Raw genomic sequence first — 26040 nt, 5'->3', positions numbered from 1 at the left:
AGCTCAGCCCCTTCACTTGAATGGGACAGTGTGTGCGCGCAAAACAAAGCAACTGGTAAGAACGGGTGCTGTACTAGCACCAACCTGAAGGGGGCGCTGTGCTTTCCTAGTTCCTTGTTTTTTTCCTGTTTCACGAGGCTCCCAGTCGTTGTGTCCATAAGACTGAATGACATAAGTGACATGTGATCTGTTATGATCGGGAGAACAAGGACTGCCCTGAGCTTCCAGCTGTTCTAATGATCGGTTCTATTTACACACTGCAGTTTATTGCCACATTGCCGCCGCCGCCGCCGCATTGTCTGAATAGACCATTCCTACCCTACTGCCTATTCCTAGGAGAACAAAGGCTGCCATGTGCCCGTCTATGTGCCACCCATAGCTCCAGCGCACACAGACCCTCCAGCCTGTAGTCCCCGCTCCGCCTGGCACAAGTTTGTTATTCACCGTGTGCTGTGTTGCAGTTTGTAAGGGGAGTGGAGGTGGGCGGAGCTTGCTTGGTTAGAGGGCGGGGCCTGAGTAACCTTGCAATGAATGTAATGCACTGAAGCCCAGAAACTATAAACACATGCCCCTGCCAGGTACATAGTGAGCGCAGGCTGCCGCCGACCCGTGCTGCCACACTGCACAGCACCAGTACTACGTGCCAACCCCACACCCGCAGTGCCCTGTACACACAAAGACACCACCATGAACGGCTTCTCCTCCGAGGACTCACACCGGGATAGTGGCGGAGAGGTGACCTCCCCTACAGCTGCTGCCACCCCTCCAGTCCCCTCTGTGGCTCTGGGGCCCCTGAACGGGCAGCTATGCTGTCTACGGGACGAGGGCGAGAGGTGCACCCGGCCAGCGGGCAATGCCAGCTTCAGCAAGAGGATCCAGAAGAGCATTTCCCAAAAGAAAGTCAAGATCGACCTGGACAAAACAGTAAGTGGTGCCCATTGTATGCCCGGGGTGGTGCCCATTGTATGCCCGGGGTGCTGCTGGTGGTGCCCATTGTATGCCCGGGGTGCTGCTGGTGGTGCCCATTGTATGCCCGGGGTGCTGCCCACTGTATGCCCGGGGTGCTGCCCATTGTATGCCCGGGGTGCTGCCCATTGTATGCCCGGGGTGGTGCCCATTGTATGCCCGGGGTGGTGCCCATTGTATGCCCGGGGTGGTGCCCATTGTATGCCGCTGCCCATTGTATGCCCCAGGGTGCTGCCCATTGTATGCCCGGTGCCAGGGGCGCTTCTATTACTGCTGCAGAGGAGACAGAGGCCGGGAGTGGGGAGGAACAACAACAAACTGGACAAGTCGGCCGCACTGCACCGTGCATGTGTCACACACAACATGAATTCCCCAAATACACTGTACATAACACGGGGTATGTCCATTGTCCTCCACGGTACAGGAGTGTGTTGTGTCAGCCAGCTGCTTCCTGTCACTACAAACTTCAGCTGACTGCCGGCCTGCAGGGGGCGCACTGTGGTTAGGGGGGCTGGAGTACGCCCCATTGTGTGTAGCTCATACTTATGTGCCCTGTAACGTGGCGGGAGTGCAAGGTGCATTGTGGTGGTGACACACTGACCGGGAGAAGTGTGTGTTTATATGTCTCTATACCAGTGTTTTCCAACTAGTGTGCCTTCAGCTGTTGTAAAACTACAACTCCCAGCATGCCCGGACAGCCTTCGGCTGTCCGGGCATGCTGGGAGTTGTAGTTTTGCAACAGCTGAAGGCACCCCAGTTGGAAAACACTGCTCTATATACACACACTGTGACGTGGCCGCATGTGCCGCACAGGTGAATGCAGTCTATTGTGAGCAGCCATGTCATTGTGGGGCTGTAGTGACTGACAATGACTGCTGCAGTGTGCTGGACATGGCCGCACAGGATGCTGGGACTTGTAGTCCTTTGTGTATGTGAGGAGAAGTTGGCTGTGAGAGCTGAAACTTGTTTTGTCTGGTGTTATTCCCGCCGGCTCCTCTAGAGCTCACCCAGGATTATGGCTGCAGACGGAGTGTGGTGCTATGTGTAACAATAGAAGGCTGGAGACAGCATATGGCTGGGGATACATGTGACAGGACAGAGTGCTGCTGCTGCTGCTGCTAGGGCCGACTGTGGTTAGTTGTAAGGTGGCAGGGTGACATTGTCATCTTGTGTCATGTGGTCCCCTTGTAGTCCTAGGTCACACAGCCATCAAACTGCAGAGACTGATGATAATACATAGATTCTAGGAACTGCCCAAGTGTCTCTGATATGCTAACAAGTAGGACTGTCTTATGATATGCTAACAAGTAGGACTGTCTCATGATATGCTAACAAGTAGGACTGTCTTATGCTATGCTAAAAAGTAGGACTGTCTCATGATATGCTAACAAGCAGGACTGTCTTATGATATGCTAACAAGTAGGACTGTCTCATGATATGCTAACAAGTAGGACTGTCTCATGATATGCTAACAAGCAGGACTGTCTTATGATATGCTAACAAGTAGGACTGTCTCATGATATGCTAACAAGCAGGACTGTCTTATGATATGCTAACAAGTAGGACTGTCTTATGATATGCTAACAAGTAGGACTGTCTTATGATATGCTAACAAGTAGGACTGTCTTATGATATGCTCACAAGTAGGACTGTCTTATGATATGCTAACAAGTAGGACTGTCTTATGATATGCTAACAAGTAGGACTGTCTTATGATATGCTAACAAGTAGGACTGTCTTATGATATGCTAACAAGCAGGACTGTCTTATGATATGCTAACAAGCAGGACTGTCTTATGATATGCTAACAAGTAGGACTGTCTTATGATATGCTAACAAGTAGGACTGTCTTATGATATGCTAACAAGTAGGACTGTCTTATGATCAGGCCCCATAAAGTCTAGGGCTGTGTTCCTAATCTACGTTTTTGTTACCTTTTTAACCCCTTGGGGACGAAGCCCATTTTGAACTTAAAGGGGTACTCCGCTGCTCAGCATTTTGGAACAAACAGTTCCGAACTGTCAGCTGTCACACCCCCTCCCACAGACTTGCATTGAGGGGGCAGGGCGTGACCGGCGCCAGCTCCAGCGTTCGGAACAGTTTGTTCCAAACACTGAGCAGCATACCTGTACACCCTGCGCCCGGGTCCGTCCCGGCGGCTTATGATAGCCAGGACCCTGGGCTAATAGCACGTTATTAACCCTTTAGACGCGGCGATCAAAGTTGATCTGAAACGGAATTGAAAGCTTCCCGGCAGCTCAGTCGGGCTGATCGGTACAATCGAGAGAAAATCGCAATGTCCCGATCAGCTAGGACACGAGTGTGGGTCCCCTCACCTGTCTCCGTCGCGTCCGATTGGCGTTTGATTGCTCCAAGCCTGAGCTACAGGCTTGAGCAATTAACCTCCTGTAACGCTGATCCATGCAAAGCTATGGCTTTGCATGGATCAGGGTAAAAGGTCAGTGTGCGCAGTGTTATAGACCCCTATGGGAGCTATAACACTGCAAAAAAAAAAGGGAAAAAAAGTTAAAGGAGTACTCTGGAGCTAACCTTTTATAGGGGAATTGTAGCATGAGGCAAAGTTATAACATTCTAATATACCCACGTTTTCCATATGGTCTTCTTCCCGGTCTTCTGATGACGCTCGACCTGTATTTCTTCTTGATCTTCGCCCGGTGACTCATCGCTCCCATGAGTCACTGCAGGCTGTGCCGGCCTCCCCGCCCGGAGTCGGCTACTCCACCAAAGTTAATTTATTCTGCGCATGCGCAGTACTACGCAAATAGCATAGGGCTAATGCTTGGCTCTTATCGCTGCCTACGTTAGCCCTACGCTATTTGCAAAAATGCTCCCAGACTTGTAGTTTTGCAACAGCTGGAGGCACATTTTTCTATGGAAAAGTGTTCCTTCAGCTGTTGTATAACTACAACTCCCAGCTTGCACAATCGGCTAAAGTGCATGCTGGGAGTTGTAGTGGTGCATCTGGTGGTTGCATAACTACAACTCCCAGCATGCCCGTTGGCTGTCGGTGACTGCTGAGAGTTGTAGTTTTGCAACAGCTGAAGGCACAGTGAGTTAAGTAGCAAACCAGTGTGTCTCCAGCTTTTGCATAACTACAATCCCCAGCATCCCCAGCCAAAGTAGTATGCCTCCGGCTGTTGCATAACTACAAGACCCAGCATGCCCTTCTGCTGTCCGTACATGCTGGGGGTTGTAGCTTTTGCAACAGCTGAAGGCACACTGTTACCAAACTCGGTGTTTCACAACCTGTGTGCCTCCAGCTGTTGCAAAACTACAACTCCCAGCATGCACTGATAGACTGTACATGCTGGGAGTTGTAGTTTTGCAACAGCTGGATGTTTCTTCTCCCCCCAATGTGAAGGTACTGGGTACACTCACATGGGCGAAGGTTTACAGTAAGTATCCGGCTGCAAGTTTGAGCTGCGGCAAATTTTCTGCCGCAGATCAAGCTGCCAGCGAGAAACTACTGTGAACCCCCGCCCATGTGACTGTACCCTAAAAACACTACACTAACAAAAAATAAAATAAAAAGTAAAAAACACTACATATACACATACCCCTACACAGCCCCCCACCCCAATAAAAATGAAAAGCGTCTGGTACGCCACGGTTTCCAGAACGGAGCCTCCAGCTGTTGCAAAACAACTACTCCCAGTATTGCCAGTTGGCCACTGACTGTCTAGGCATGCTGGGAGTTTTACAACAGCTGAAGGCACCCTGTTTGGGAATCACTGGCGTAGAATACCCCTATATCCACCCCTATGCAAGTCCCTAATTTAGGCCTCAAATGCGCATGGCGCTCTCACTTTGGAGCCCTGTCGTATTTCAAGGCAACAGTTTAGGGCCACATATGGGGTATCACCGTACTCAGGAGAAATTGTGTTACAAATTTTGGGGGGTATTTTCTGCTATTACCCTTTTTAAAAATGTAACATTTTTGGGAAAACAAGCATTTTAGGTAAAAAAAATTTTTTTTTTACATATACAAAAGTCATGAAACACCTGTGGGGTATAAATGTTCACTTAACCCCTTGTTACGTTCCCCGAGGGGTCTAGTTTCCAAAGTGGTATGCCATGTGTTTTTTTTTTTTTGCTCTCCTGGCACCATAGGGGCTTCCTAAATGCGGCATGCCCCCAGAGCAAAATTTGCTTTCAAAAAGCCAAATGTGACTCCTTCTCTTCTGAGACCTGTAGTGCGCCAGCAGAGCACTTTTCACCCCCATATGGGATGTTTTCTGAATCGGGAGAAATTGGGCTTCAAATTTTGGGGGGTATTTTCTGATATTACCCTTTTAAAAATGTAAAAATTTTGGGAAACCAAGCACTTTAGGTAAAAAAGAAAAACATGCGAGTGTAAAAAATGAAGCTTGTGAATTTTCTCCTTCACGTTGCTGCTATTCCTGTGAAACACCTAAAGGGTTAATACACTTACTGAATGTCCTTTTGAATACTTTGGGGGTGTAGTTTTTATAATGGGGTTATTTGTGGGGTATTTCTAATATGAAGACCCTTCAAATCCACTTCAAAACTGAACTGGTCCCTGAAAAATAGTGAATTTGAAAATTTTGTGAAAAATGTCAAAATTGCTGCAGAACTTTGAAGCCCTCTGGTGTCTTCCAAAAGTAAAAACTCATAAATTTTATGATGCAAACATAAAGTAGACATATTGTATATGTGAACCAAAAATGTTTTTATTTTAAATATCTATTTTCCTTACAAGCAGAGTGCTTCAAAGTTAGAAAAATGCAAAATTTTCATTTTTTTCATCAAATTTGGGGATTTTTCACCAAGAAAGGATGCAAGTTACCATAAAATTTTACCACTAAGTTAAAGTAGAATATGTATTGAAAAAACATTCTCGGAATCAGAATGATAACTAAAAGCATTCCAGAGTTATTAATGTTTAAAGTGACAGTGGTCAGATTTGCAAAAAAAACGCTCTGGTCCTTAAGGTGTAAAATGGTCTGGTCCTTAAGGGTTTAAACCGCACGGTCAATGGCGTATGCGCAAAAAAATTCCAAAGTCCAAAATTGTGTATTTTTGGTCACTTTTTATTTCATGAAAAAATTAATAAAAAGCGATCAAAAAGTTCGATCAATGCAAAAATGGTACCGCTAAAAACTTCAGATCACGGTGCAAAAAATGAGCCCTCGTACCGCCCCATACGTGGAAAAATAAAAAAGTTATAGGGGTCAGAAGATGAGAAAACTTATACATTTTCCTGCATGTAGTTTTTTTCAGAAGTATGACAAAATCAACCCTATATAAGTAGGGTATCATTTTAATCGTATGGACCTACAGAATAAAAAGATAAGATGTCATTTTTACCAAAAAATGCACTGCGTAGAAATGGAAGCCCCCAAAAGTTACAAAATGACATTTTTTCTTCAATCTTGTCGCACAATTAATTTTTTTCCCATTTCGCCGTGGATTTTTTGGTAAAATGACTAATGTCACTGCAAAGAAGAAATGGTGGCGCAAAAAATAAGCCATAATATGGAATTTTATGTGCAATATTTTAAGCATTATGATTTAGAAGGTGATGAGGAAAAAATGAAAATGCAAAAACGCTGAGTCCTTAAGGTGTTAAGGACGAGGCCAATTTAAAATTTTTGCACTTTAAATTTTTTCTTCCTACCCTTGTAAAAATCATAACGCTTTCAATTTGCCGCTTGTTTTTTCCGTCACCAATTGTACTTTGTACTGACATCACTTATTTTATAGCATAATCTGTGGCGAAATAAAAGAACGTATTTGTGAGGTGAAATAAAAACACACACCATTTTGTAACTTTTGGGGGCTTCCGTTTCTATGCAGTGCACTTTTCTGTAAACATGACACCTTATCTTTATTTTGTAGGTCCATACGGTTACAAAGATACCCAATTTATGTAGGTTTTATTTTATTTAGCTACTTTTATAAATTTATAACTACATTTTTTGATATGTGAAGTGACCAAAAATGCACAATTTTGGATTTTGGTATTTTTTTTATGTGTACACAATCGACCGTGCGGTTTAACTACCCTTATGTTTTAATAGTTCGGACATTTATGCACGTGGCGGTACCTCATATGATTATTTTTATTTTATTTAAAATACGGGAAAAGGGGAGGGATTCACGCTTTTATTAGGAAGGGGTTAATAAACTTTTATAAACTTTTTTTAACACTTTATTTTTCATTTTAACCACCATAGGGGGCTATACCATGCAATCTTTTGATTGCATATACTGATCAATGCTTTGCCATAGCATAGCATTGATCAGTGTTATCTGTGCTCTGCTGTTCCAGCCTGCCAGCATGAAGCAGCAGATCACAGATCGGATAGCAAGGAGGCAGGTGAGGCCCCTCGTGCTGTCCAGTTATCTGATCGAGATATCGCGATTTCACCGCGATGGCCCCGATCAGCTCCGCTGAGCTGCCAAGACATTTTACTTTCATTTTTAGATGCCGCAATCAACTTTGATTGCAGCGTCTAAAGGGTTAATGCTGGGCATCAGCCTAATCGACGGTGCACAGCATTAATCCTGGTCCTGGCTGCTGATAGCAGTCGGGACCCACCGGGTTTGACAGGCGCTTCAAACAACGGGACGAGGGCGTACTTAAGTACCTGGATGCGAGGGCATACCCATATGCCCTCTGTCCCCAACAGGTTAACATGTGTTTTCTGTTTTGAATGAACCCCCATGTCTGTCAAGGATTTAATCATCGCAAAACCTAACCAATCAAAAACGAAAAGCACATTTAAAAATACACAGTGAGAACACTGCCTTAGGGTAGGGTCACACATTGCATATATGCAGCAAATTTCCTGCTGTGCAAAAATCTGCTGCATTTTCTCCTTTCAACAAACATACAGGGCTACCTGGTCCCAGCCCTGTGTGGGCAGTGAGATTTGGATGGGCCTGCTCATCAGTCATGTCGACTCGCCTGCCTCCAATTCTAACTGCACACACAGGGGCTACCTGCAGATGGCTGCTTATAGGAGACAATGCAGCGTATACGCTATGCATGACCCTACCATAAGGGTGCATTAAAATTAGTGCATATTCATGGCTCAAGGATAGGCCATCAGTATCTGGGTATCTGAAAGGGCTGTGAGCCAGACTCTTCACATCCTACCATTCACAATGTTGTACACTGTGTGGTAGATGTAGCTGGTATTGAAGTGAATGGCATGACTACAATACTAGTTACAGCTGCTACCAAGTGTACAGATCTGTGCTTAGAGGGAAGTAGGGGCTGCAACACTTGTAGCTCCTTCAATCAGCTGAGCAGCTCGGAGAGCTCCTTTAACCCCTTAAGGACGAAGCCGATTTTGGCCTTAAAGGGGTACTCCGGTGAAAACCTTTTTTCTTTTAAATCAACTGGTGGCAGAAAGTTAAACATATTTGTAAATTAAAAAAAGGAGAATCTCAGCTCACCTGGGACGTGCAAGGCTACCTCCAGACATGTGCAGAAAAATGTAGAAAAAATGCCAGCACGGCTGAATGAAATCCTCCAAACTTTATTCATGAATCTTAATTAAAAACCTTCACGGTGGCAGAAAGACATGGATATATACAAAAGTAGAAAAAATTGCACATAGAAAAACGGTCCCGGACAATGGCTAACGCGTTTCAGGTTGCTACACCCTTACTCATAGCTTGCCAATACTCAAATGAGACTGCCTTATATACTACAAGGCTGCCCTTCCCATCAGGAAGGGGAGGGACATCTTATGTCAGTGTGCAATCTAACACAAATAAAAGAATATATATGTATATTTAAAAAAAAAACACACATAAAACACAATAGGACTAAACAACTGATTCACTTATATATTAATAATGTAGTATCAAATCCGTCTTATTATTTAAGCCATGCGGTTGAGTACAATTCAACAGATCCACATGATCTCTCTATTGTGGAGAATTCGTATGGAATCACCCCCTCTTTTACCTTTTTTGATTTTTTCAATGCCGCAAAAACGCAATGATGATGTGTCAGAATTATGTTTTAATAGGAAATGCTTTGAGACATTAGACATGCTAGGCGTAAAAGGACCTGCAGCATGTCTGATGTGCTCCTGCATTCTCTTTTTTAAGGTGCGCTTGGTGCTACCTACATAATCCATTTTGCAAACTGTACAGGTAACTCTGTATACTACAAGGGTACTATCGCAATTAATGAAATCACCAATAGTGTGGACTTTGCCATCTATTGTACCTTCTATTTCATTACCTTTAGTTGCATGAGGGCGCACTACACACCTTGCGTTACCGCACTTGTGGAAACCTTTAAGTGTTAGCCAGGTTGATTGCTCCTCTTCTACACACACCATACTCGGAACAAGTAGGTTTGAAAGAGTAGGAGCGCGTCGTGCAGAAAAACGAACACCCGGTTTAATAATCTCCCCTACTACTGGATCTGCTGCCAATAAAGGTAGATGTTTTTTCACAATATTTTTTATCTCATTAAACTCCAAACTGTATGTGGTAACAAACGTCACTTGATCATCAGTATTGGAACGTTTTTTACCTGTTAGCAGCATATTACAATCCATTTGATCCACCCGAGTCCGGGCTTTATTCAAAAGCCAAGGGGGATATCCGCGTGCTGTCAAACGGGTGCAAACCCTTTCTGCTTCCCTCTCATACACTTGTGGTGAAGAACTGTTCCGTTTCATACGGATCAGCTCCCCAACTGGTATAGCAGAAATAGTATGCCTAGCATGGCAGGAATCGGCTCTCAAAATAGTATTACCAGTAATTTGTTTGCGGTAAGATTCTACTTCTACCTTCTTTGTTATTGGGTTACCCCGCAGTAGCACATCTAAGAAGGGAACCTCCTGCTTATTACATGTATACGTAAATTTTAGATTGCAGTGATTATCGTTCATATATTGTATGAATGCAGGTACTCCATTCTGCTCTGATTTCCAGACTATGATCACGTCGTCCACATACCTTCCATACTGTGAGAGGCATGTGGAAAACTGGTTTTGGTCAGAAAAAATAAATTGCTCCTCCCACCAGAAAACAAAAAGTTTGGCGAACTCAGGTGAGGATTTGGCACCCATTGAAGCACCTGTGCGCTGCAAATAAAAATCTTTGCCAAATAAAAAATAATTGTGCCTTAAAACATAATCCACCACCTCAATAATAAACAGCTTTAAATCAAAAGAATACTCCGAAAAACAATCCAAGATTTCCAAAATAGCAACCAAAGCTAAATTCTGGGGGATACATGAATAGAGCGACTCAATGTCGCAGGAAACCCATGACAGAGAGTCGCTCCATGTGAATCCATCCATAATACCTAAAAGATGTTTAGTATCTTTGATGTAGCTTGGACGTAGGCTTACAATTGGCTGGAGAACAGAATCCAGCCACTCACACAACATGTTCGTTCAGAGAACCGATCCCCTATTCATGTATCCCCCAGAATTTAGCTTTGGTTGCTATTTTGGAAATCTTGGATCGTTTTTTGGAGTATTCTTTTGATTTAAAGCAGTTTATTATTGAGGTGGTGGATTATGTTTTGAGGCACAATTATTTTTTGTTTGGCAAAGATTTTTATTTGCAGCGCACGGGTGCTTCAATGGGTGCCAAATCCTCACCTGCGTTGGCCAACCTTTTTGTTTTCTGGTGGGAGGAGCAATTTATTTTTTCTGACCAAAACCAGTTTTCCACATGCCTCTCATGGTATGGGAGGTATGTGGACGACGTGATCATAGTTTGGAAATCAGAGCAGAATGGAGTACCTGCATTCATACAATATATGAACGATAATCACTGCAATCTAAAATTTTCATATACATGTAATAAGCAGGAGGTTCCCTTCTTAGATGTGCTACTGCGGGGTAACCCAATAACAAAGAAGGTAAAAGTAGAATCTTACCGCAAACAAATTACTGGTAATACTATTTTGAGAGCCGATTCCTGCCATGCTAGGCATACTATTTCTGCTATACCAGTTGGGGAGCTCATCCGTATGAAACGGAACAGTTCTTCACCACAAGTGCATGAGAGGGAAGCAGAAAGGGTTTGCACCCGTTTGACAGCACGCGGATATCCCCCTTGGCTTTTGAATAAAGCCCGGACTCGGGTGGATCAAATGGATCGTAATATGCTGCTAACAGGTAAAAAACGTTCCAATACTGATGATCAAGTGACGTTTGTTACCACATACAGTTTGGAGTTTAATGAGATAAAAAATATTGTGAAAAAACATCTACCTTTATTGGCAGCAGATCCAGTAGTAGGGGAGATTATTAAACCGGGTGTTCGTTTTTCTGCACAACGCGCTCCTACTCTTTCAAACCTACTTGTTCCGAGTATGGTGTGTGTAGAAGAGGAGCAATCAACCTGGCTAACACTTAAAGGTTTCCACAAGTGCGGTAACGCAAGGTGTGTAGTGCGCCCTCATGCAACTAAAGGTAATAAAATAGAAGGTACAATAGATGGCAAAGTCCACACTATTGGTGATTTCATTAATTGCGATAGTACCCTTGTAGTATACAGAGTTACCTGTACAGTTTGCAAAATGGATTATGTTGGTAGCACCAAGCGCACCTTAAAAAAGAGAATGCAGGAGCACATCAGACATGCTGCAGGTCCTTTTACGCCTAGCATGTCTAATGTCTCAAAGCATTTCCTATTAAAACATAATTCTGACACATCATCATTGTTGCATTTTTGCGGCATTGAAAAAATCAAAAAAGCTAAAAGAGGGGGTGACCCTATACAAATTCTCCACAATAGAGAGATCATGTGGATCTATCTGTTGAATTGTACTCAACCACATGGCTTAAATAATAAGACGGATTTGATACTACATTATTAATATATAAGTGAATCAGTTGTTTCATTTTCCTTAACTGTAACCTAGTCCTATTGTGTTTTATGTGTGTTTTTTTTTTAAATATACATATATATTCTTTTAGTTGTGTTAGATTGCACACTGACCTAAGATGTCCCTCCCCTTCCTGATGGGAAGGGCAGCCTTGTAGTATATAAGGCAGTTTCATTTGAGTATTGGCAAGCTATGAGTAAGGGTGTAGCAACCTGAAACGTGTTAGCCATTGTCTGGGACCGTTTTTCTATGTGCAATTTTTTCTACTTTTTTATATGTCCATGTCTTTTTGGAATGCTCTCTGATGACATCACGAGCACAGTTCTCTCTGCTGACGTTATTATAATAATAATAACGCTTTATTTATTGTTGTCCTTAGTGGGATTTCATTCAGCAGCTAATAAGTACTGGAAGGATTAAGATTTTTTTAATAGAAGTAATTTACAAATATAAAAATTCAATTGTAGTCACAGCACCGGTAAAAAATCCATTTATTTAGAAATCCATAAAAAATTCAGGAGATACAAAAAGTGACTAAGGCCCGGTAGGGCGGAAACACGTCAGAGGGGGAGGTTTCGACCTCCAGCATGCTGGTTGCACTTTTCGTATCTCCTGAATTTTTAATGGATTTCTAAATAAATGGATTTTATACCGGTGCTGTGACTACAATTGAATTTTTCTATTCTGGAGACAGTGAAGGAGGACTGATTGCACGAGCACGGAAAAGGTGAGCATTTTCCATATTTTTGTATCCTTGTTTCCACTAATTTACAAATATGTTTAACTTTCTGCCACCAGTTGATTTAAAAGAAAAAAGGTTTTCACCGGAGTACCCCTTTAAGGACGCAGAAAATTTTATTTTTACGTTTTCATTTTTTCCTCCTCGCCTTCAAAAAATTACTCTTTTATATTTTCATCCACAGACCTACTATGAGGGCTTGTTTTTTGTGTGACCAGTTGTCCGTTGTAATGCCATCACTCACTTTACCATAAAATGTATGGCGCAACCAAAAAAATACTATTTGTGTGGGGAAATTAAAGAGAAAACCGCAATTTTGCAAATTTTGGAAGGTTTCGTTTTCACGCCGTACAATTTATGGTAAAAATTACATGTGTTCTTTATTCTGAGGGTCAATATGATTAAAATGATACCCATGATAATATACTTTTCTATTACTGTTGCGCTTAAAAAAACAAAATCACAAACCTTTTAACCAAATTAGTACGTTTAAAATCCGCCTATTTTGAAGACCTATAACTTTTTCATTTTTCCGTATAAGTGGCGGTATATGGGCTCATTTTTTGCGCCGTGATCTGTACTTTTTATTGATACCATATTTACTTATATAAAACTTTCAATACATTTTTATAAATTTTTTTGGAATAAAATGATATTAAAAAGCAGCTATTTTGGACTTTTTTACTTTTTTTTTTTATGTTCACGCCGTTCACCGTACGGTATCATTAACATTTTATTTTAATAGTTCAGATATTTACGCATGCGGCGATACCAAATATGTATATAAAATATTTTTTTAACACTTTTTGGGGGTGAAATAGGGAAAATGGGGCAATTTACGTTTTTATTGGGGGAGGGGATTTTTCACATAATTTTTCCTAATTTTTTTTTACTTTCATTTTTACACTTTAATAGTCCCCATAGGGGACAATTTAAAGCAATCACTTTATTGCTAATCCTGTTCAGTGCTATGTACAGGACATAGCACTGATCAGGGTTATCGGTCATCTTCTGCTCTGGTCTGCGGGAAGGCAGATCAGAGCAGAAGACTCCCGGAAGGCAGCGGAGCCAGGTGAGGGGACCTCCGTCTGCCGTGCAGGATGATCGGATCGCCGCGGCAGCGCTGCGGGTGATCCGATCATCCAATTAAGTGACCGCGATGCTGCAGATGCTGTGATCGGTATTGATCACGGCATCTGAGGGGTTAATGGCGGACATCCGCAGGATCGCGGGTGTCCGCCATTAGCAGTGGGTCTCTGGCTGCGATCAACAGCCGGGACCTGCCGCGCATGATCCGGGCATCGCTCCGATGCCCGCGGTTATGCTTAGGATGTAAATGTACGTCCTGGTGCGTTAAGTACCACATCACCAGGACGTACATTTACGTCCTTCGTCGTTAAAGGGGTACTCCGGTGGAATTTTTGAAATTTTTAATTTTTTTTTATCAACTGGTGCCAGAAAGCTAAACAGATTTGTAAATTACTTCTATTAAAAAATCTTTATCCTTCCAGTACTTATTAGCTGCTGACACCTCTGTCCATTTTAAGAGCTGTCCAGAGTAGGAGAAAATCCCCATAGAAAACATAAGGACAGTTCCTAAAATGGACAGAGATGTCAGCAGAGAGCACTGTGGTCATGATGTCAGCAGAGACCTCTGTGTTGCAAAAAGAAAATAATTTCCTCTGTAGTATTCAGCAGCTAATAAGTACTGGAAGGATTAACCCCTTAAGGACGCAGGGTTTTTGCATTTTCATTTTTTCCTCATCACCTTCTAAAAATCATAACTCTTTCAATTTTGCTAATAAAATTCCATATGATGGCTTATTTTTTGCACCACAATTTCTACTTTGCAGTGACATTAGTCACTTTACCCAAAAATCTACAGCAAAACGGAAAAAAAACTGTCATTGTGTGACAAAATTGAAGAGAAAATTTCATTTTGTAAGGTTTGGGGGCTTCCGTTTCTACGCAGTGCAGTTTTCGGTAAAAATAACACCTCATCTTTATTCTGTAGGTCCATACGGTTAAAATTGTACCCTACTTATATAGGTTGGATATTGTCGCACTTCGGAAAAAAATCATAACTGCATGCAGGAAAATTTATATGTTAAAAATTCTCATCTTCCAACCCCTATAACTTTTTTATTTTTCCGCGTACGGGCCGGTTTGAGGACTAATTTTTTTGCGCCGTGTTCTGAAGTTTTTATCGGTACCATTTTTGTATTGATCTGACTTTTTGATAGCTTTTTGTTCATTTTTTCATTATTTAAAAAGTGACCAAAAATATGCAATTTATGAATTTGGAATTTTTTTGCGCGTACACCATTGACCATGCGATTTAATTAATGATATATTTTTATAGTTCGGACAATTCCGCATGCGTCGATACCACATATGTTTATTTTTATTTACACGTTTTTGTTTTTATGGGAAAAGGGGGGTGATTCAAACTTTTATTAGGGAAGGGGTTAAATGACCTTTGTTAACTTTTTTTTTTTTTTTGCAGTGCTATAGCTCCCATAGGGAGCACTGCACACACTGATCTCTTATGCTGATCCCTGCAAAGCCATAGCTTTGCATGGATCAGCGATATAGGGGCTCGATTGCTCCAAGCCTGAGCTACAGGCTTGAGCAATCAAACCCAGATCGGACGCCGCGGAGACAGGTAAGGAGACCTCCACTTGCGTCCTAGCTGAACGGGACATCGCAATGTCACGATCAGCCCGACTGAGCTGCCAGGAAGCGTTTACTTTCACTTTCAGACGTGGCGGTCTGCGGCACAACGATCGGTGCTGCACGCTGTTAGCGTAGGGTCCCAGCTATGAATAGCAGCCGGGACCGACCCGGTATGATGCGGGGTCACATCCTTAAGAGGTTAATATTTTTTAATAGAAGTCATTTACAAATCTGTTTAACTTTCTGGCACCAGTTTTCCACAGGAGTACCCCCTTTAACCACTTGTTGACCTCCTGTAGACTTCAAACGTCTGGGCAGTCAACATTTAAAGGGGTACTGCAGGGAACTAAATCCATAGCTCATCCTTTCCCTCTCCCCAACCTATGTATTTGTCTAAATATCATTTATTAGCTATAAATAGCAGTTTCCCTCTTTCAGCTGTCACTTACATGTAGCAAGTGAGAGAAAAATGTAATTTTCAGTGAGACCTAGCCCCCTCCCTTCTGGACAACATCACCTGATTTCTGTCTGATTTCTGTTTGGTCTAGAGCTCTGGCTGTTCAGCCTCACTTCCCCTCCCTGTTTGAGGAGCTTGTGAGCTGTGAGAGAAGAGCAGTGAAGATTCTAAGTCTCAATGAGCACATAGCTGCTGTTTTTTCCATTGAAGATCTAATCACTGACGTCTGCTATTCAGAGCACAGCATGATTTATTCCTGCAGGAAAGATAGTTTGAAAGAAAAGACCTGTACAGTGTGTGAGCTGCAGTGTAAGCCTGCACACAGATAGTGAAAGCAGTTGGCTGGCACTGACTTCTGGGAGTTGTAGTCTGTGCTGAAAACAAGGAAAAAAAGTATTTAGGAGACATCGGGGGCCAAATCTAGGGATCGACCGATTATCGTTATGGCCGATATTATCGGCCGATAATCACGATTTTGGGCATTATCGGTATCGGCAATTATCTTGCCGATAAGCTGATAATGACCAGCACCGCGACCGCCACCCCCCCGACCCGCCGCAAAGCACCCCCGACCCACCGCACCGCGTCGCACCCCCCACCGTGATGCTGGGCAGTATACCTGTATGGATTTTTGCCCATACCGCTATACCGGTTGGGCCCCTCCCCCACCCTCCGAGTCAATAAAAAAAGTAAACTTACCCATAATGGGGGTGGTCCGGGCCATCCATCCTTCCTTCCTGTAGTGTCCGGGGGCGTTCCGGATGAAGAGTGAACCGGTCCGGGCTGTCCTTCTTCTCCAGCGGTCATCTTCTCCACTCTGGGAAGGCTCCGGCCTAGTACGCTGCATAGACGCCGCTGCGCAGTGACGCCCATGCGCAGCGACGCACCTGACGTCACGGCGTAGCGGCGTCTATGCAGCGTACTAGGCCGGAGCCTGCCCGGAGTGGAGAAGATGACCACCGGAGAAGAAGGACAGCCCGGACCGGTTCACCCTCCACCCGGAACGCCCCCGGACACTACAGGAACGATGAATGGATGGCCCGGACCAGCCTGACAGCTAGGGGAGAGAAGCGGGTGGCGACGGCGGTATATGGCCCCGCAAAAACCACTGCAGATCATTGATTTAAAGCGCCCGCTTTAAATCAATGATCTGCAGCGGTGTCGCAGGGGGTTAAATAGCCGATAACTTATACCGGAATATCGGTATAAGTAATCGGCTATCGGCCCTAACCTGCACCGATTATCGGTATCGGCCCTAAAAAAACGATATCGGTCTATCCCTAGCCAAATCAACTGCAAAAACAGCATGAATAACTACAGGGGACACAAAACAGTTATTGTGTGGCTTTGGGGCATTTTTATGTTTAACTTTCCCCTGAGCACCCCTTTAAAGGAGTACTATGGCGCTTTTTTTAATTAACCCTCTGTGCCCGGGCTGCAAAATGAAACGAAACAAACGTTAACTCACCTGCCTATGTTCCCCTGTTGCTCCGATATCGATGTCCCGTTCTCCTGTCCCTGCGGGTCGGTGAGTCAGTGAGAAGTGTGACCCACCGACCCGCAGTAAGCAGAAGACAGGGACCAGAGAACGGGACACCAATATCGGAGCAACGGGGGAACGTAGGCAGGTGAGTTAAAGTTTGTTTTGTTTCGTTTTGCAGCCTGGGCACATAGGGTTGATAAAGAAAAAAAAAAAAAAAGCCATAGTACTTATTTAAACAAAAACTGACAGCGGATTTCCCTGCACTAAACCCAATAAACAGACTAATCGTGTGGGTGAACTGGATTACAATGAGGTATCACTTAACCGGATCCTGCCTGCGTGTGGTATTGCAGCTCAGCTCCATTGGAAGCCAAGTTCCAATAAAACACACACAATCCGCCGACCTATGTGGTGCTGTTTTTTGGAAGTTATTAGCTTTTAGTTTTTATGACTGGATAATCCCTTTAAGGGTCTATTCACACCTACAGTATCCTGTGCATATTTGATGCGCAGGATATGAAGCTGCAGATTTTATGCTGCCGGGTTCAGTGTACACTAAGTGACTGAGCACAGCATCAAATCTGCAGCTTCAAATCCTGCGCATCAAATATGCGCCTTTGGCTGTCCGGGCATGCTGGGAGTTGTAGTTTTGCGACAGTTTTACTACAGACTGCTGAGCGCCGCCGCGCTTGCCAGGTCCGGCCCTGCTTGCCCGAAGCAGGGCTAAGGGCCGGAAAAATTCACCTACCAGGCGCCCAGAACTGCATGTCCCATGCGTCGAACTATAGGAATTCCACATCCCTGAGACACATTAAATATTATGTTAACGTTACTTTGTAGGGATCGTCCGATAATCACAATTTTGGGCATTATTGGTATCGGCAATTACCTTGCCGATAATGCCCCGCCCCCTGCACCGACCCGCCGCACCGCGACCGCCCCCCCCGTTCCACCGCACCGCGTCGCACCCCCCACCGCACCGCCCCGGCCCCGTTGCCACCCCCATCCCCGGTTTTATAATTACCTGTTCCCGGGGCCCACGCTACTTCTGGCTCCTGCTGCGTCCTGCGTTACGCTGTGCGCAATGACGAGTGACGTCACCGTCAGTGCGCACAGTGACAGCTCAGGAGGACGCCACCGGAGCCAGATGTAGAGTGGACCCCGGGAACAGGTAATTATAAAACCGGGGATGGGGGAGGCAATGGGCCGGGGCGGTGCGGTGGTTGGTGCGACGCGGCGGACGCGGTGCGGCGAGTCGGGGGGGGGGGTGTCGCAGTGGGGGGAGCGGTGGCGGTGATAGGACTCAGGACTCCTGGACAGGCAGGGTGAGAGAAGCGTGAGGCGGCGGCCTATGGCACCGCAAAAGCCACTGCAGTGCATTGATTTAAAGCGCCCGCTTTAAATCAAATGTGTGATACCTGCCTAATTGTGAACAATACCCATATGTATCTGCAATACACCCTGCTGTTTTCAGCCTGGGCCTAAATTATGGCTATTGAGGGGCCTGTTACTTTATTCAAGTTACACCACTGGGGGCACAACATTTCTTAGGTTTGTCCCACAGTCACAATCCATTTATTTATAATGTGCTATTTCTCTAGGAAGACTTGAATATTACCAGCTTTACAGCATTGTAGCATTGTTTTTTTTTTTTTTTTTTTTTTTCCTGAATAGTTTTTATTACATAGCTTTGCAATTACTTAGTTCCCATTTTGCTTGTTTGGCAAGCACTGCAATAATTCCTGCACATGTAAGCTGGGAGCTTAAGATTTTGTCTGTGATTTTCCTAGCGAACAAAATGCTACGTAAATACAGCAGCCATGCACTTGGCAGGTTGTGTGCTGGCAAGCCTGGCTATATTACATTTACACTTACAGTAATGCATGTCTGAAGATGTTTGTATGCTTTATATTGTGTGGTTACGAATAGTAAAATGTATATAAAATCTTGCCAGTCTGTAAAAAGGGCTACAAATACAGCATGTGAAGGTGCCACTTTCTTTTTGGTGTCTGTTCAAAGCATGTTTAAAGGGAGTCTGAAAGCTCTCTATCATGTTCAGTGTTGTAGATATCTGATAGGGAGATAAATAAATGTTATACATTGCTTTTAGTGGATTGCTGTTTGCAAAGTTATAAAAGTATATTTTACTTCAAGAGTCATAGAGGTCAAGCTGAGCTGCAGCATGCATGTCTCCTCCCTCCCCCTTCCCTCACGGCTGGGCTTCCAGCACTGAGCCTTGTATATCAATCGTAAAGTCGTAAAGGGTGGGAGAGGCAGAGGGTGTGCATGCTACAGCTCCACTCATCTTTTACAACTTTTGAGCTTATAACAAAAACATAATTTTTATTTACTTTGGAAACAGCCATCAGCTAAGAGACAGATATAATTTCTTTTATCTCAATATCAGAAGGATTTTGGCTTACTCAAGTTCAGTTTGGCAAAATGTATTCTTGCTTTTTTATGTCTGTGTCAGCAGTGGGCTCCTCCTGGGTCTCCTGCCATAGTGATTCATTTCATTTAAATGTCGACGGATAGTTTGCGCTGACAGCTTGAATATCTTTGGAACTTGTTTGGGGCAGCTTATCCACCATCCGGACTATCCTGCGTTGACGCCTTTCATCAATTGTTCTCTTCCGTCCATGCCCAGGAAGATTACCTACAGTAAAAGAAGAAGAAATGATCCAGCACTTAGGAAAACCAGCAGCTTTATTTTCAAATCCTCTTTAACCTCTTAAGGACCAAGCACGTATGAGTACGTCCCTGCACCCTGGGTCTTAAGGACCAGGCATGTACTCAGACCCCCCCATGTCGGCAATCGGCGCAAATCGCAAGTGAATTCACACTTGCGATTTGCGCGATTCCAGGTCATTACGGGTCTATGGTGACCCGAATATAAGGGGGATCGCGGGTGTCTAAGACACCCACAATCCCCCTGAAGAGATAGGAGTGAGGTGGCAGGGGTGCTACCCCTCCTATCCCTGCTATTGGTGGTCTAGACGCGACCACCAATAGCAGATCGGGGGCGGGGGGGTTAACTTTCGTTTTCCCCGTCCTGCCCTCCCACAATGGGTGGGGAAGAACGGGGAAATGACAGACGACCAGCGCCGGAGTCCACTTACCGATCTGCGGAGTCTGCGGGCGAACGATCGGCGGGCGGCGATGTCGTGCAGCTGGCTCCCTGGATCCGACGGAAGGCGGTAAGTTGCCTAGCAACATCTGGAGGGCTGCAGTCTGAAACCACTATATAGTGGTCTCTATACTGTAGCACTCCAGATGTTGCAAAACTACAACTCCCAGCATGCTCAGACAGCTGTTTGGGCATGCTGGGAGTTGTATTTTTGCAACAGCTGGAGGGCTACAGTTTGAGACCACTATATGGTAGTCTCTGAACTATAGCCCTCCAGATCTTGCAAAACTACAACTCCTAGCATGCCCACACAACTGTTTGCTGTCAGGGCATGCTGGGATTTGTAGTTTTGCAGCATCTGGAGGGCCACAGTTTGCAGTGGTCTCTCTACTGTAGCTCTCCAGATGTTGCAAATCCCAGCATGCACAGACAGCAAACAGCTGTCTCAGCATGCCTGGAGTTGTAGCTGCGATCCCTCCAGCTGTTGCATCACTACATCTCCCAGCATGCCCTTCGGTGATCAGTACATGCTGGTAGTTGTAGTTTTGCAACAGCTGGAGGCACACTGGTTGGAAAATATTGAGTTAGATAACAGAACCTAACTGAAGGTTTTCCAACCAGTGTGCCTCCAGCTGTTGCAAAAGTACAACTCCCAGCCTGCATGGTCTGTCAGTACATGCTGGGAGTTGTAGTTTTGAAATAGCTGGAGGTTTTCCACCCCATGTGAAAGTACAGGGTACATTCACACAGGCAGGCTTACAGTAAGTTTTCTGCTTCAAGTATGAGCTGCGGCAAAAACTCCTAGCAGTGAACTCGCTAAAAGTAGTAAGAAAGAGTAAGAAAATACCCCAAATGTGGATGTAAAGTGCTCGGCGGGCGAACTACAATGCTCAGAATAGAAGGAGCACCATTGGGATTTTGAAGAGAAAATGTGCCCGGAATTGAAGGCCACGTGTGTTTACAAAGCCCCCATAGTGCCAGAACAATGGACCCCCCAACATGTGACCCCATTTTGTAAACTACACCCCTCATGTAATGTAATAAGGGGTACAGTGAGCATTTACACCCCACAGGTGTCTGACAGATTTTTGGAACAGTGGTCCGTGAAAATGAAAAATAAAATTTGCTCAGCCCACTGTTCCAAAGATCTGTCAAATGCCAGTGGGGTTTAAATACTCACTGGACCCCTTATTAAATTCTGTGAGGCGTCTAGTTTCCAAAATGGTATGCCATGTGTTTTTTGCTATTCTGGCACCATAGGGGCTTCCTAAATGCGACATGCCCCCCGACCAAAATTTGCTCTCAAAAATCCAAATATGACTCCTTCTCTTCTGAGCATTGTAGTTCGCCCGTAGTGCACTTCAGGTCAACTTATGGGGTACCTCCATACTCAGAAGAGATGGGGTTACAAATTTTGGGGGGTATTTTCTGCTATTATCCCTTGCAAAAAATGCAAAATTTGGGGTAAACACACATTTTAATGAAAAAAAATATTATTTTTTTTACATATGCAAAAGTCGTGAAACCCCTGTGGGGTATTAAGGCTCACTTTATTCCTTGTTACGTTTCTCAAGGGGTCTAGTTTCCAAAATGGTATGCCATGTGGGGTGTTTTTGCTGTTCTGGCACCATAGGGGCTTCCTAAATGCAACATGCTCCCCCCAAAAACCATTTCAGAAAAACGTATTCTCTAAAATCCCCTTGTTGCTCCTTCGCTTCTGAGCCCTCTACTGGGCCCGGCGAATATTTTACATAGACATATGAGGTGTGCTTACTCGAGAGAAATTGGGCTACAAATAATAGTATAAATTTTCTCCTTTTACCCCTTGGAAAAATTCAAAAATTGGGTCTACAAGAACATGCGAGTGTAAAAAATGAAGATTGTGAATTTTCTCCTTCACTTTGCTGCTATTCCTGTGAAACACCTAAAGGGTTAAAACACTTACTGAATGTCATTTTGAATACTTTGGGGGTGCAGTTTTTATAATGGGGTCTTTTATGGGGTATTTTTAATATGAAGACCCTTCAAATCCACTTCAAACCTGAACTGGTCGCTGAATAATAGGGAGTTTGAAAATTTTGTGAAAAATTGGAAAATTGCTGCTGAACTTTGAAGCCCTCTGGTGTCTTCCAAAAGTAAAAACATGTAAATTTTATGATGCAAACATAAAGTAGACATATTGTATATGTGAATTAAAAAAAATGTATTTGGAATATCCATTTTCCTTACAAGCAGAGAGCTTCAAAGTTAGAAAAATGCAAAATTTTGAATTTTTTCATCAAATTTTGGGATTTTTCACCAAGAAAGAATGCAAGTTACCACTAAAATTTACCACCATGTTAAAGTAGAATATGTCACGAAAAAACAGTCTCTGAATCAGAATGATAACTAAAAGCATTCCAGAGTTATTAATGTTTAACCCCTTAAGGACATAGGGCGTATCCATACGCCCCCGTTTCCAAGTCCTTAAGGACCGAGGGCGTATGGATACGCCCTGAGCATTTCCGGCCCCCGCCGCTAGCCGGAGGGGAGCCGGAGCCGGATGCCTGCTGAAATCGTTCAGCAGGCATCCCGGCATATCGCCCAGGGGGGTCATTATGTCCCCCCATGTCGGCGATTGCCGCAGATCGCTGGACAATTCAGTCCAGCGATCTGCGGCAGATTCCGGGTCAATCGGGTCTCCAGTGACCCGATGACCCGGAATTACTGGCTGATCGGGGCCGTCAGAGACGGCCCCGAACAGCCATTACCAGCAGGGGTGAGGTGGCACTGGTGCCACCTCACGATCGCCCTGATTCGTCGGCCGGATTACCGGCCGACCAATCAGGGCGCCTGCTGCGGGTGTCACTCCCGCAACCCGCTCCGCCCCTCTTCCGGAGGACGTGAGCGGGTGCGGGAAGACGACCCCCGGTGCTGGGGACCCCGATCCCCGGCGTCCCTGTTGGGATCGGGGCCCCAGGAGCGACGACGGCGGCGGCGGCGGGACTGACCTGTGCGGCGATCAGCAGCAGCAGGAGGTGAGTGACAGCCTCCTGCTGTTGCTTAGCAACAGCTCCCAGCATGCAACAAGGGCATGCTGGGAGCTGTAGTTATGCAACAGCAGGAGGCAGACCACCACAACTCCCAGCATGCCCTTATGGGCATGCTGGGACTTGTAGTTTTGCAACAGCTGAAGGCACATTCTTTCTATGTAAAAGTGTACCTTCAGCTGTTGTGTAACTACAACTCCCAGCTTGCACAATCAGCTAAAGTGCATGCTGGGAGTTGTAGTGGTGCATCTGGTGGTTGCATAACTACAACTCCCAGCATGCCCGTTGGCTGTCGGTGACTGCTGAGAGTTGTAGTTTTGCAACAGCTGAAGGCACACTGAGTTAAGTAGTAAACCAGTGTGTCTCCAGCTGTTGCATAACTACAATCCCCAGCCAATGTAGTATGCCTCCGGCTTTTGCATAACTACAAGACCCAGCATGCCCTTCCGCTGTCCGTACATGCTGGGGGTTGTAGCTTTTGCAACAGCTGAAGGCACACTGGTTGCAAAACACTGAGTTTGTTACCAAACTCGGTGTTTCACAACCTGTGTGTCTCTAGCTGTTGCAAAACTACAACTCCCAGCATGCACTGATAGACCGTACATGCTTGGAGTTGTAGTTTTGCAACAGCTGGATGTTTCTCCCCCCCCCAATGTGAACGTACAGGGTACACTCACATGGGCGGAGGATTACAGTAAGTATCCGGCTGCAAGTTTGAGCTGCGGCAAATTTTCTGTCGCAGCTCAAACTGCCAGCGAGAAACGACTGTGAACCCCCGCCCGTGCGACTGTACCCTAAAAACACTACACTACACTAACACAAAATATAATAAAAAGTAAAAAACACTACATATACACATACCCCTACACAGCCCCCCTCCCCAATAAAAATGAAAAACGTCTGGTACGTCACTGTTTCCAAAACGGAGCCTCCAGCGGTTGCAAAACTACAACTCCCAGCATGCACTGATAGACCGTACATGCTGGGAGTTGTAGTTTTGCAACAGCTGGATGTTCCCCCCTCCCCAATGTGAACGTACAGGGTACACTCACATGGGCGGAGGATTACAGTAAGTATCCGGCTGCAAGTTTGAGCTGCGTCAAATTTTCTGCCGCAGCTCAAACTGCCAGCGAGAAACTACTGTGAACCCCCCGCCCGTGTGACTGTACCCTAAAAACACTACACTAACACACAATAAAATAAAAAGTAAAAAACACTACATATACACAGCCCCCCTCCCCTCCCCAATAAAAATGAAAAACGTCTGGTACGCCACTGTTTCCAGAACGGAGCCTCCAGCTGTTGCAAAACAATTACTCCCAGTATTGCCAGATAGCCACTGACTGTCCAGGCATGCTGGGAGTTTTACAACAGCTGGAGGCCCCCTGTTTGGGAATCACTGGCGTAGAATACCCCTATGTCCACCCCTATGCAATCCCTAATTTAGGCCTCAAATGCGCATGGCGCTCTCACTTTGGAGCCCTGTCGTATTTCAAGGCAACAGTTTAGGGTCACATATAGGGTATCGCCGTACTCGGGAGAAATTGGGCTTCAAATTTTGTGGGGTATTTTCTGCTATTACCCTTTTTAAAAATGTAAAATTTTTGGGAAAACAAGCATTTTAGGTAAAAAAAAAAAATTTTTTTTTACATATACAAAAGTCATGAAACACCTGTGGGGTATAAAGGTTCACTCAACCCCTTGTTACGTTCCCCGAGGGGTCTAGTTTCCAAAATGATATGCCATGTGGTTTTTTTTTGCTGTTCTGGCACCATAGGGGCTTCCGAAATGCGGCATGCCCCCAGAGCAAAATTTGCTTTCAAAAAGCCAAACGTGACTCCTTCTCTTCTGAGACCTGTAGTGCGCCAGCAGAGCACTTTTCACCCCCATATGGGGTGTTTTCTGAATCGGGAGAAATTGGGCTTCAAATTTTGGGGGGGGTTTCTGCTATTACCCTTTTTAAAAATGTAAAAATTTTGGGAAACCAAGCATTTTAGGTAAAAAAAAATAAAAAATGTTCACATATGCAAAAGTCGTGAAACACCTGTAGGGTATTAAGGTTCACATTATCCCTTGTTACGTTCCCCGAGGGGTCTAGTTTCCAAAATGGTATGCCATGTGTTTTTTTTTTGCTGTTCTGGCACCATAGGGGCTTCCTAAATGCGGCATGCCCCCAGAGCAAAATTTGCTTTCAAAAAGCCAAATGTGACTCCTTCTCTTCTGAGACCTGTAGTGCGCCAGCAGAGCACTTTTCACCCCCATATGGGGTGTTTTCTGAATCGGGAGAAATTGGGCTTCAAATTTTGGGGGGTATTTCCTGCTATTACCCTTTTTAAAAATGTTAAAATTTTGGGAAACCAAGCATATTAGGTAAAAAATAAAAAATTTTTTTTACATATGCAAAAGTCGTGAAACACCTGTAGGGTATTAAGATTCACATTACCCCTTGTTACTTTCCCCGAGGGGTCTAGTTTCCAAAATGGTATGCCATGTGTTTTTTTTTTTGCTGTTCTGGCACCATAGGGGCTTCCTAAATGCGGCATGCCCCCAGAGCAAAATTTGCTTTCAAAAAGCCAAATGTGACTCCTTCTCTTCTGAGACCTGTAGTGCGCCAGCAGAGCAATTTTCACCCCCATATGGGGTGTTTTCTGAATCGGGAGAAATTGGGTTTCAAATTTTGGGGGGTATTTTCTGCTATTACACTT

General features: G+C 44.6%; 1 protein-coding gene across 1 annotated transcript in view; it reads left to right on the top strand.

Moving 5' to 3' along the window:
- The first annotated feature begins 264 nt into the window (after positions 1-264).
- The window catches only part of SAP30 (Sin3A associated protein 30), a 51612-nt gene continuing 25836 nt past the window's right edge, over positions 265-26040 (top strand). Inside the window, exon 1 of the mRNA XM_056560786.1 lies at positions 265-924. Within this exon, the coding sequence (XP_056416761.1) occupies positions 688-924 (237 nt within the window). The 5' untranslated portion in view covers positions 265-687. The remainder of the gene's footprint in view (positions 925-26040) is intronic.

Source organism: Hyla sarda, chromosome 1 (genome assembly GCF_029499605.1).
Source record: "Hyla sarda isolate aHylSar1 chromosome 1, aHylSar1.hap1, whole genome shotgun sequence".
In the NCBI taxonomy this organism is placed as follows: domain Eukaryota; kingdom Metazoa; phylum Chordata; class Amphibia; order Anura; family Hylidae; genus Hyla; species Hyla sarda.
Note: the sequence above shows the minus strand (reverse complement) of the source record. Positions and strands in the feature narration are given on the sequence as shown.